Here is a 12589-nt window from a genome sequence, read left to right as displayed (position 1 = left end):
GACGCATAGTTGCCACCCTTTGATAACTTAAAGGGTATCAGCGTGGCAGCATTGATGGAGATAAGCCCTGTAGAAGAACAAGAAGTGGGAGTCCCTACAGGAATTGAAACATCAGAAGAAGTGAACGAAGACATTTTTTTTTCCCTTCGTTTTTTTTTTTTTTTTTTTAGAAGAGGTGGAGAATGAGGGAGGGGGCTGCTGCTATAGATTGCTGCAGCAGATTGGGCAATCTACAACAGTGCCCAAAGTTGTCGGCAGCTACTGTGGATTGCTGCTTGCTGCAGTAGATTGTAGAGGCTGCAGTTCGTCGAAAGATGGCCGCGAAAACTGCAGCGATACTCAAGACTGTGGTTCGCTGCTGTGGATTGCTACTTACTACAGTGGATTGTAGAGGCTGCAGTTTGCCGGAAGAAGGCTACGAAAACTGCAACGGTACTCAAGACTGCGGTTCGCCGGGAAATGGCCGCGAAAATCTATAGTGTTACTCAAGGAAACTGCAGTGAGAGAAATCTGCAGCAATTAGATGTAGACTGTGGTTCACTGCTGTGGATTGCCGCTTACTGTAGCGGATTGTAGAGGCTACAGTTCGCCGGAAAATGGCTACGAAAACTGCAACGGTACTCAAGGCTGCGGTTCGTCAGGAAATGGCCGCGAAAATCTGCAGTGTTACTCAAGGAAACTGCAGTGAGAGAAATCTGTAGCAATTAGATGTATAGAGAAAAGCGACAGCGAAAGCTGCTGTGGTAGAGGAAGGAAGATGCAGCGGTTGCGGTTGCTGCTGGCTGGGAAGCGGCCGCGACAGCGAAGGAGGAAGACGCGGCAACCATCGTTAAGCAAGGAAGACTGAGCGAGGAAGACACCATCGTTCGCCGTTCGTAGCTATTGAGGAGGAGGACACCGCCGTTAAGGAGACGCCATTGTGTAGAGGGAAGCGGCAGCGAAAGCTGCTGCGGTAGAGGAAGATGTAGCAGTTGCGACTGCTGTTGGCCGGGAAGCGAGGAAGACACTGCTGTTCGCCGTTCACCGCTATTGAGGAGGCAGTGAGAGAATGATTTCCTCCTTGCGTGACGACGACGGAGAGTGTCTGCTGTAGGCAGCAAATAGGAGAGGGAGCAAGGCCGACGAAGAAAAGCAAGACCGACGATGAAGAAAGAGAAGAAGTGGATGAGCAGAGCCAAGACGATGCTCATTAGCACTGGCTCGGAATCCCTATCTTGTGCTTCTTCAGTGACTCCGCTTGAGGCAGCGTGGCCACATGGCTAACACACGACGATACTGTTGTCGCTAATGAGGAACTGCTCTGATACCATGTTAGAAAATAAATAGATAAACAAGTTGTAAAAGAAGTTGATTGTTATTAACATATCCTCCTTCCTTTTATACAGGTTAGAAGGGAGAATTTTCCTCAACAGGTTAGAGGATTTCCTTCAATAGAATAGAGAGATTTTCTCAAACAGTTAGGGAAATCTCATCTACTTATCACTCTCCATCTTTTTTTAATTCATTTTTCCTTTCATAGATATTATAATAATATTTTTCAGCAAAAAAAAAGGAAGAAGAAGAAGATTCTTCAATCCTGGCTACCCAAGCAAGGATCCAAGATCCTCGAGTGAGGGGGACAAATGGTGATGTTCTTGTTTCCATAGTCCAACAAAGAATGCGAGATCAGGAATAGGTGAAAACGTGTTTTTGTTTTCGGACTAGTAACAATCTATGTCAGAAAAAGATGCCTACTCCAAAATCAATTTGGTAGGAGAGTGTGAAGGTTTCGGAGGCATTGGCATCAGAAATGGGTGTTGTTCCTGATAGCCAAGGATGAAGGATAAGGTTGGATAGAGCACAAAGACCTTTGATATGAAGGCTATGTTCAGAACTCGAAGCAGCTAAATCTCTTTCCAAGCAACTTGCACACAGACATGAATTCCAAAGCATCACTATTTTGATTGCCGAAACAAAATTAGTCCAATTGTCTGCTGCAGCATCCTCTTGATCTCTAAGATAAATTACATTCAGAATTCAGAGTGTACTGTGGAAAATTACTAATGAGGCAGATGTTATCATAGAGGTTCAATCATAGTCATTCAAACTATTAAATTGGATCTGGAAAAAGCCATGACTCAGTTTTTACTATCGATATTGAGTGATATATCGAATTATGTTGGCAGTCCCATCGAGCAATGTTGGTTGTTGGTCCATCTCATAGATGGGCTTGGATCGATTGATTTGAGCCCAAATCTGTTTTATTAAAAAAAAAAAAACGAGAGTGGGGTGTCCAAATTGTCAAAACTATAACGACGTCAAAAAAAAAAAGAATAGAAAGAAAAGATGAGAGATAAAATTAAGATTTCGAGGCTTACATAATCAAGTAACTAAATTTTATATAAAGAATCCTTGTAATAAGCTCTATAATTTTAACGGTACCGATCTACAGTTTATCCTTTCTGTAATACCTTTTTACTATACCTACTTGGTGAGACCTAAAAGTTTTCTTTTATAAAATCTATCCATGCTGGTGATGATATATTATTGTTGAATCAAGATATATATTCTTGATGTTATTGATCCTCTAATTATTTTGGATAAGACTTATTGTAAACATATTATCATTATTAGTGATAGTTAAATTTTGAAGTGGACTACGATCTTATGATTTTTTTTGTATTAGGTTTTTTACGTAAAAATTCGATGTCTCATTTTGTGATCGATTCATTATGTTACTATTTATATTACTTTGGTTAAAATTTATTTTTAGTAATAAATTGATATTTTGATGAGGAACCTTATTTTAATATGTAAAGAAGGAGGTAAAAGAATTATTCCGCTGTAATAATTTTTTCAAAACTTAACTTGAACTACAGGTAACTTAAAAAAACACAGAATTCTTATATAGGTACGGTGTAAAAATCTGATGATTTACTTATTGTTCATGATATTAGTACTTGATCGGCCATCTAGATTATAAGCCTGTCACAAAAGTATTATTTCAGATCCCTGATATGTAATTTTCCATTTTTATGGAAGATCTGAAGCTAAAAACTTGGATATAAAGCTGCCACTACAACTTAGTTATCTAATTGGAGAAATAACTAAGGACCCGTTTAGAGGAGAACCGATCCGATCCGCTTAAAGTCGGATCGGATCGATATGCGGTTATAAATCCGGTAATTTTGAGATCGACCCCGATTGATTGCTCTCTTCCACACAAACGCGGGATTCCCCGCTGTGATGACGGCGGTGGTGCCTTTCCTCTTCATCTGCACCGCCTTCATTGCCGTCTCCCTCGTCCCCTCCAAGGTACTTCATCAACTAGCTATCTCTCTCCTTCGATTTATGGCCCTCTCGTCATTATTGGCTCAATCTCTGCTATCGATTGCAGAACGCTGACCACAGGGTGCTTCCCTCGTGACGACGCGCTTCATTTGAGAGGACGACGACGACGACGACGACGCCTCTCTCCAGGTTTCTCTCTGGCGCCGTCCCTCTCCACGCGAATTGGATATCCGGTTCATAGTCGGATCAGATCTGGAATATCGGAATTTTGAGACGAACGAGCGCCAATTGGATCCAAGTTGGGTCCAAGTTGGATCAAATATGATCCGTGGAGTCCGATCCGTTTTGCAGGTGTAGCCCCAGGTGCCTTCTATGGAGCTCTCATTTCTGACCATGTCCTTCGCTTCGTCGCCTCGTCGGCTGTCCCTCTCGTTGCTCTTCTCTTTCCTCCCTCGTTCCTTTCCCCAAGGCTAGAAAGTTCAACTCGTTTCGATCGCGAGGGCGTCTCCGCCATCTCCCTTGCTCCAATTTATCCGTCTTCTCCCATCCTTAAATGGTAGTTGACATCTATCATAATCGGTCTTCATAGATCTTTCTTCCCCTCCCAACAGTTTTTGATACACGAGAATGGGGAAGATCCGAACTTTGGCGGCGATCCTGTCAATTCTCTTCGTTTTGGTTGCATCTGTTGCTTCATCTCGTCTTCTACTCGACGATGACAAGGTAAGGTTTTTCTTTTTCTTTCACTTGTATTTTTGTGTCCTTCTTGATATAGTTTAGGAGATTCCTGACAAGTTACAGATCAGGTTTCACCATCTCCGACTCCAAATCCGGTTACTTCAACAAAAAACAATCTTTCTAAATCGAGCCAGAAGCCTCCAGCAAACCCTAGCAACTCAGCTGATCCTGGTAGTTCTACATATCCACCACCTATCAATTCTACTCCCGGAGAGCAAACCAAGAAAAATAATGGTCCCGGAGGAAATCCAAATAATTCTACAACTCGTACTGATACAACAAGCAAGGAAGATCCTGCTAAATCTGGAAGCCCTACCTCTCAAAGCAAAGAGGACAAAGAGGAAAGTGGGAGGCCGACTAAGCCGGAAATTAATTCTGTGGTGAAGGAAACATGCGATTCACAATCTACTCGATGCTCTTATGAAAAGTTGGTTGCTTGTCTTCGTCGTTCTGAAAATGGTAAAACAATTTTCTTGATCTTCTAAATATGCATCCCATGCTATACGTAGTCATATGTTCTAGTGAAATCATGTTATATGTTTAATTGTCCTCCTGAATGTTCGTAGCTTCGCATTTCTAGATTGTCATTTAGGTGATATCCCATCCCTGCAGAAAATGTAGATGGATGGTCTTCAGCCATAACTGCTCTACTTCTGTTGGATCTTTGATCTTGGTCATAATAGAATTTACAGTTGTTGTAGATCCATCATTAACATTAATCTCTTGATTAGCCAAATCTTCAACAAATGTTTCACTGTTTTGACCCTCTTCATGTACAGACACCACCCATTCGTTACCTTTGAAACCCATAATGGTTTGATTCAAGTCTTTCACTTGCTTTGCATTTTTTTCATCTCAACTATTTCACCTTTTATTGATTTTAAAAGTGCCTATTTACATTTGAGTGTCTCTCATTATAGCTGATTCTCTGCATAGTAGTATAGTTTTTTTACTTAATGTAGTACTTGTAGTATCTTGCTCCAATTAGTCTCATTTTGGTGTGGACTATGGCTTCTGATGGTTTATGAGTCAATATTAAACCCCGAAGTACCTTCTAAGTACTTTTTAGGGGTGTGGCTCACATGGTATTCGAGCTCAGGTCATGACACACAACATAAATGAGCAAAATCCGCTGATAGTATGTGGGCCATGTTAGGATCTATTGTGCATTCTCGTGAATATTTATTAGACAAATGTGCATTAGGTATGGTGGCAATTGTATGATGGACCATAGCACTTTCGAAACCCACACCATCTGTAGGGATTATAGTGGTCCATGTGATTTGTGTATAAAATACGTAGGCTAAGAACTTATACAAAATCTACTATGGGCAAGATGTTCTGATACCAAATGATGCTAGGTAAGATCTGTAATACCAAATCTAATATGGACAGGTGCTCTGACACCAAATTATGATATAGGACAAGTGTATGTGGGACAAATATCATATTTGTTCCTTTTTATGTCAAATAATATATCTGCCATTTATACATACTCTTTTACAAAATGATGCCTGACACATGCAAGACATCAAAAATCAGATAACTGTATATTCCTCTTGATTTTTAACTCTTGGTCTCCTAATTGCCATTACTTGATATTAATTTGTGTTGAATGTACATGCCTAGAAAATGCATTTAACTGGTAGGGTAAGCTGTTAATGCATCATGCTGCAATATAAGTATGTGCTAGATCACATGCTAGTACTGTGTATACCTTACATGTGCTAGCATAAGTACAACAAATAATGGTTGCATACATAAGGATGCCCAGAGAAGAATTTGTGGAACTTAGAGGCAAATGTCAGTATCAGTATATAGCTTAGCACCATCTATCATAACCTTATTAATGAGGCATGATATATATGGTAGCCATGGCACTTTATCTTTGGTTTTTGTAAATTTTAGGATATTCCTATTTTGGGAGTTCTGATGTCCAGAAAGGAAGCCCTTCATTCTTTTGCTAACTTATGATAAGCTTTAATAATTTAGGGGGAACAATCTTGAGTGAAAGTGGACATAGATTGACAATTAGTTTGGAACAATATGTTAGGTTGTTATTATTGTTGGATTGGACAAGATTTGGAGGTTTGTTTTGGCAATTGGCATTATATTAAAATTACAGCAGGAAGGTTGTAGTGGCCAGTGGAGTGTTGTATGATAAATTACATGTTGGTGAGTTTCAAAGAGAACTTCCTAAAAAACTTGGAAGGCAACAAGACCAGTCTATACTATGTTGGAGCATGCACACAACAAAATTATCAAAATGGATGCGAGCCAAGGATTTTCATAATGTTATTTGTGATGAGCTATCTTCTTTGGCATCAGGGCACAGATTTGTCCTTTGAGAAGGCACTTCACATGTAAAAAGGTAGACCCTCGCCTAGAAGCCTTAAGCTTCCGTAACTCCCAACCAATGAGGGGATCTCTCATAACCTCATCTATGCTATAACAGACATGATTCTTATAGTCTGGTGACCAGGTTTAGATTCATGTATAACCAAAGGAAAATTGAAAGATATGAAACCCAGAAGATTTATGAGCAAGTGGAGGACAAATTGGTCGTAAGCAGTGTTTACCCTTCAGGAAAAGGGACTAAAAACAGAAACAATTTGCTGATAGTAAAACCTACAGAAGATTATAAGTAATTTGGACAATGATCTGCAACTTTGTGTTTTTGTTTCTTTTCTTTTGTTGAAATGAAGCTGGAAGCAACCTCTATCTTGAACCAATCTTTGTCTATCTTGAATCTCCATTTCATGGTCAACTGTTTGGAATCCATAATATGCTTAGAGATTGAACTTGCAAGGAGACGTTGCTTTTGGAGAATTGAACTTCAACTCTTTCAGATTTAGATAAATAATATATGGAGACATAGGTTGGAAGAGCCTAAACCTAGTTCCTGCATTGATGAATAAAAGTAGGTTTCCCGATGGCCAAAAAGTTGTTCTCTATGAAGGTAATGCTTTGTAAATGAGGTGCTCTAATTAATTGAGCTATAATTATTGTCATTGACACCTTAAACTTTTAAAAATTAAGATCCTGTGTGATTCATGAAAGAAAATTTCTTTCTCTGTTGATTATGTTCCTTGCAAATGTGTGAAACTGAGTCTATTATGTTTACCGAATGAATTGTTAATCCTTAAACTTATAAGGAATTAGGAAAAAACTTCTTAATTATGATATTATAGAATCACCTAATCATGCAGAGAAAATATAGTTAGGACAAATAATACTATAAAGGCCCTTCACATCAACTGTTAAACTTGTAAGGAACGTAGGAGAAAACTTCTTAATTATGTTTATTCTAGAATCACCTAACCAAACCAAGATGATATAGTTAGGACAAATAATATTTATGAAGGCCCTTCATGCCGTTCTATAGACTAATTTCTTATAAACAATATTTGTGAAATAGATTGTGTGATAATAGACCATTTAAATTTATTTTTTCTTCAATAAATTTTATTAGATTAATTTTTTTCAAAGTCATAAGTTTTTATATGACAATAGTTTCAGTGATTTCACATAAATTACCAAGATTGTCCAAAGATGAGGAAAGAGGAAGTTAAACAAAAAAAAAGAAATAATTATTAGGTTTAATTGGAGTGAAGAAATAAATCTTGGACTTGATTTGAGATATCAGAGGTTGAGTCAAGAATCCAAGTAATGAGCCTTCATGGATCCTTGTTGTATTGAGAGACCTGATAACAGCAGTCATTTTGAAGGGCTTGATCCTTATATGTAGCAGCCTCAGCAGCAGTAGCAGACAACTAAACTACCTATGATCAAAATGTGCCTATTTTTATATAGTGTGCAATGCACAAAGCTATCTTGATTTTCTGCTTTCTATATGAATTGCCTTGGAATTCCTCTCTATGATGCTTGTTGTTGCCAATGAACTTTCTGAGCATGTTGTCTATATTGAGCATCTTTTTCAAAATTTAGTTTCTTTATTAAGTTTTTGTTGTTTTTTACTTGATTGTCAATTTGAGAAGAATCCTCTTAAGGAAACCATGAAGAGTTTGTAGTACTTCAACTCTTTTGTGCTGTCCAGCCCATTTCATCCTTATTAGTTCTCTGGTTCCTTTATTTGCAGATTCAAAGAATTTGTCTCTTTTAGTCCAGAATACTGGGGATGATGCTCTAAGTGTGAAAATTTGGGGAACACCTGCTTTGCATATTGATATTGATATGGTAGCCCTACTCAAAAACAGCTCCAAGAAGGTTCATTCTCATTTTCAACACCATTTAGCATGCCTAAATTGAATCTTTACCCTATTTAGTTAGGTAGGAGATGATTACCTTTGACGTTATAGAAGGTAACAAGCTTATTATCTAAGTTGGTGCTGAAATTGTTAAAACTGCTCCAATCATGATATTTACTTTGCTAAGTATTTATCTGTAAATGGAAATATGAAATTAAGATTAGATAGAGTATATATATGTGAAGTTGAGTAACCAAGGCGAGCAGTAACCTAACAAGTAAACAAGTTTCTGTGACTTGAACACTCACATTGGTTTTAAATTAGCAACTTTATGATGTCATCAAAGACTAATATACCTCAGTGATGAGAGAAAATATTGAAAGATATTTGTTTTCATTTTTGAATGTTAGTATAGTGTTGGTACAATTTTGAATCAGTCTAATTTTAGATTGATAGAACAAGGTTGATACAATCCAGTATTTAAATCTATGGGATACCATCTGATAGTGTGTATCTTGTTAGCTGCTTGGTGGTTATTTGTGTTGAGAAAGTATTTTGGTTAGTTTTCAAAGGCAACTAATAAGTTGACTTCTCTTTCTAATCTTGTGTTGTTCTCTGCAACTTCGTGTCCATGGTCTTGTGTCATGACACATTATTGGAGCATGGATTGGGCAGATTGACTGTTCTAGTTCATTGTCATCATGGTCCTACATGTAGTGCTGAGGATGTGCCAGTATTCTTCTGACTTGGCATGGACTCAGGTTAACCAGGCCAATTTTTGTTCATTGGCATGCATTATATTGGCATGTTATTGATATATTCCAATGGCATCAAATGGAATCTAAGACATGGCTGTAGTGTTCAACTATTGAATTTGATGTAATATAAATTATGTTTGTTCTGTCTAAATGGTATGAGATGATCATTGATGTTTTCTTTTATAAGAATTTTATGGACTCAAACTTTCTATTTCAGTCTATGCTTTGCTGATTCTTCAAACAGCACCTATATTTTTGTTTCTAAAAGGATCTTATGTATAGGTCTCTTCATTTTGCAGACTTCTTTTGTATCATAGTTTTCAGGGACTAGATATTGTTATGAAAATAAATCATTTTGCTCTGCTAAATAGATGGACCAGATAAAAGCTTCTTAATTCTTATTCTCACTTAATGACTTATTTTCCCATCATTGCCAATAATCTTGTTTTGCTTCATAGGTACAAGAATAGCAACAAAAAGCCGTAATATGTCCCAACTAATTGGGTTAGCTACATAGATCTTTTGTTGTCATTGAGTTCTTCATGAGGCATTGCTACTGAAATAGATGAAGCCATGACTCTAAATGTTCCCATGTGGTTTTCAATCTTAATCCATTTTCTAATTTTAGGTTAAATCTACCCATGTATATTAAAGTTTCTAGTATTGTCAGTGCCTTTGACATTAAGCTTGCTTATGTAGCAGACATTTTTGCTTGTGGGGATCAAAAAGTGCACCCTCGAAGTTACCTGATTCACCACTTCAGTTGAAAGCTCTAACTCGGTCCTTGATCCAAATAAAGGAACCATACTAATGTTTGCTTATACATGGTTACTTTTGCCACTCAAGCCTGAAATGCCTAATAAAGTAGAAAGGGAATGGATCAGCAAAATGATCATGTTATCACTCTGTTAATATTTTAAGCCAGATCAGTGATGTCCAAACACATGACAATCTAAATAATCTCAAAAGAGGGTATTTTATGTGGGCAGGCCTTAGAACGAAGAGACCAATGCATGGCTCATGGTATTAGTTGATTCTGATACAATATGTTTGATACATAATGCTATTGTTTATGATTGATCTTCTGATTTCTCGATCTACGTAAAAATTGATCGAAATCGACTAAAATTGATCAAAATAAACTTGAGATGGCCAATTCTAGGTGATTTAACAACCTCAGAAAAATAAAAAGAAGAGTAATAAAAGGGAAGGAGAGGAGGGAAGTCATGCAACGAAAAGACGAAAAAGAAACAACAATGATTGCGATACACAATGAAAACACTACCACTTTGATATTTGCTAATCACTGCAACCATCATAATTGTAGTTTGTCATCATTGTTGTGATGTTCATTATCCTCTGCCAGTGAAACAGTGAGAAAATGATGTTATGATGGGAAAGGGAGGACAAAGATAGTGATTGATATCTTAAGAAAGTATGTATGCCACAACAGAGGAGGGATTCATCTCCAAATACCTAATATTCTCTTCGAATAGAAGTTTTTGTTTATTTGTCTTTTTGTTAACCCTTAAATCACATGATAATTAGAGTAATTCTCCAACATAATCAGTCCATCCTATCTTAAAAACTACTAATGGATATATTTTGTGTTTTTTGTATGACATAATTATAGTGATTTACTCCAATATTATACAGGGATGGTCTGTATCATTACTCCAAAGCAGCTTTGTGCAAACAAAGACAATTTTCTAAAATCTTTGAGGACTGTAAAAGTTTTTAACCTAATGAATTGCAGTTTAACCTTGTATAGAACCTTCCAAAACTTCTTGGTGTTGGGAGGCAAAGGCAACATGTTATGTTAAGGGCACATGAACCAATGAACTCTTGGAGCTTGTGCATCTTGAGATGCATTATTTTCTAAGCTAATCATTGTGGCATTTGTTTTCAGAAAAATGTTGCTTTTGTCATCACTCTGATTGAATATCTGTCAAGACATCTTTCCTATGAATTTTGTTCTAATTTGTATAGAAAAAGCTGCATGCTTACATGTCTCCTACATGTCGTATCGCAGATCTATCTTCCAAGTAACGATTGGAATGTCACAGAGATTGTCCTAAGTGCAGGAAAAGGGCATTGCACTATTCACATTGCAACATCTGTACCTGACTGGAACTTATTCCAGCAATTCCCTAGTTATGCAACCCGTCTGACCCCAATTTATGGGGCTTACTTTTTGCTTGTTGCCGTGGTTCTTGTTGGTGGAACATGGGCTTGTTGCAGATTTAGGAAGAGAGGAAAGAGGGATGATTCTGGAATCCCATACCAGCAACTTGAAATGGGAGTGCAGCCACAGTCCGGTTCAGCAGTTGACTCAAATGCTGTGGATGGTTGGGATGACTGGGATGAGGATTGGGATGATGAAGCAGCGACAAAGCCTTCAGAGAAACACACTTCTACCAGTGTGTCCTCAAATGGTCTCACTTCAAGGACTCCAAAGAAAGATGGCTGGGATGCCGATTGGGATGACTAGGCCTTTAACAAGGTAGAAAGTGGAAGTTGTCCAAGAATGAAGAACAAATGATCTTTAGAAAATGACGGTACAGCTTACAATACCATGATAGCATCTGGTGGAATGTGCATGAGCATAGCTAAAGCCTGCGGTGTTTAAAATGTTCAGGTAGCTTCTCGGAGGATGAAAGTGATCTCACATTTGTAAAATTTTACGCTATATTCAGTTTGCACTCCATATTCTTTTGGTTCGTAGCTATACGTGTTAGTGTGGACTAGTGTGACTTTGGATGGAAGCATAAATTTAGACAGTACACAAGTGTAGAAATCTGTTTGAAGAAAAAACCTCTTCAATAACAGCAATTTCATTACCGGAGGATGTTTTGTCAATACAGAAGGATCCAACTCTCAGTTTGTAATATGTCTCCAACCGGTGGAAGTGTTTTTGCCGCAATACTTTGCCATTATAATTTTCCTTGTGTAATTTGTGCTTCTCTTTAGATTTGAAATCAAGCAGGGAAAATGTTGGTGTTTAGCTTTTTTGTCTTTTGATGATGGATATTAGTACATGTTTGTCTTCATTTCCTGGTGTGGTTGCCTTACTTTGTATTGGTTTTTCAAAGATTATATTGGACTTGAATTCTTCTTTCTGAGAATTCTTTAATTGCAGTTGCATGTAGGGAAAACCGTGAATGCTGCTGCTGCTTCAAGGAGATGTCTCGAGAAGACCTTTAAGATATCTGAGGGAAGTCGAGGTATGTGTCTTTGTTTTACACACGAAGTTTTACCGCAAGAGTTCAAGTAGTCTAATATGATATGCTTTCTACCTAAACTGCATCTGTTCACTAATCTATTCACTTGGCGTAGTATATAAGCTTTGGCCTTTAGTTATGGGTACCGGCTATTTAATCCTTTAAGTGCACAAACCCATAATGATTAATTGTATTTGTCTTTAAATTTGTGGTTATCCAATCGTTTATAATTAAAACAAATGAATATTGTAACAACAACTCTAATTAGGAAAAGTAACATATTTACGTTCTTGATTAATAAGATTCCTTGGATCAACATGTCAAATGATTATTTACATTATGTGGATGATTAATATAAAAACATATACTAAGATGAAATAATTCAATTATCATA

General features: G+C 37.4%; 1 protein-coding gene across 1 annotated transcript; it reads left to right on the top strand.

Annotated features, from left to right (window-relative positions):
• Positions 1-3181: 3181 nt before the first annotated feature.
• LOC103973918 (uncharacterized) lies at positions 3182-11978 on the top strand. The gene is made up of 5 exons (XM_009388593.3): positions 3182-3294; positions 3377-3993; positions 4077-4467; positions 8108-8235; positions 11007-11978. The coding sequence occupies exons 2-5, from the start codon at positions 3898-3900 to the stop codon at positions 11463-11465; spliced, it is 1074 nt and encodes a 357-aa protein (XP_009386868.2). The 5' UTR covers positions 3182-3294; positions 3377-3897; the 3' UTR covers positions 11466-11978.
• Positions 11979-12589: the final 611 nt, after the last annotated feature.

The sequence above is a fragment of the Musa acuminata genome, chromosome BXJ3-1 (genome assembly GCF_036884655.1).
Source record: "Musa acuminata AAA Group cultivar baxijiao chromosome BXJ3-1, Cavendish_Baxijiao_AAA, whole genome shotgun sequence".
NCBI lineage: Eukaryota > Viridiplantae > Streptophyta > Magnoliopsida > Zingiberales > Musaceae > Musa > Musa acuminata.
This window is presented reverse-complemented; position numbering and strand designations above follow the sequence as displayed.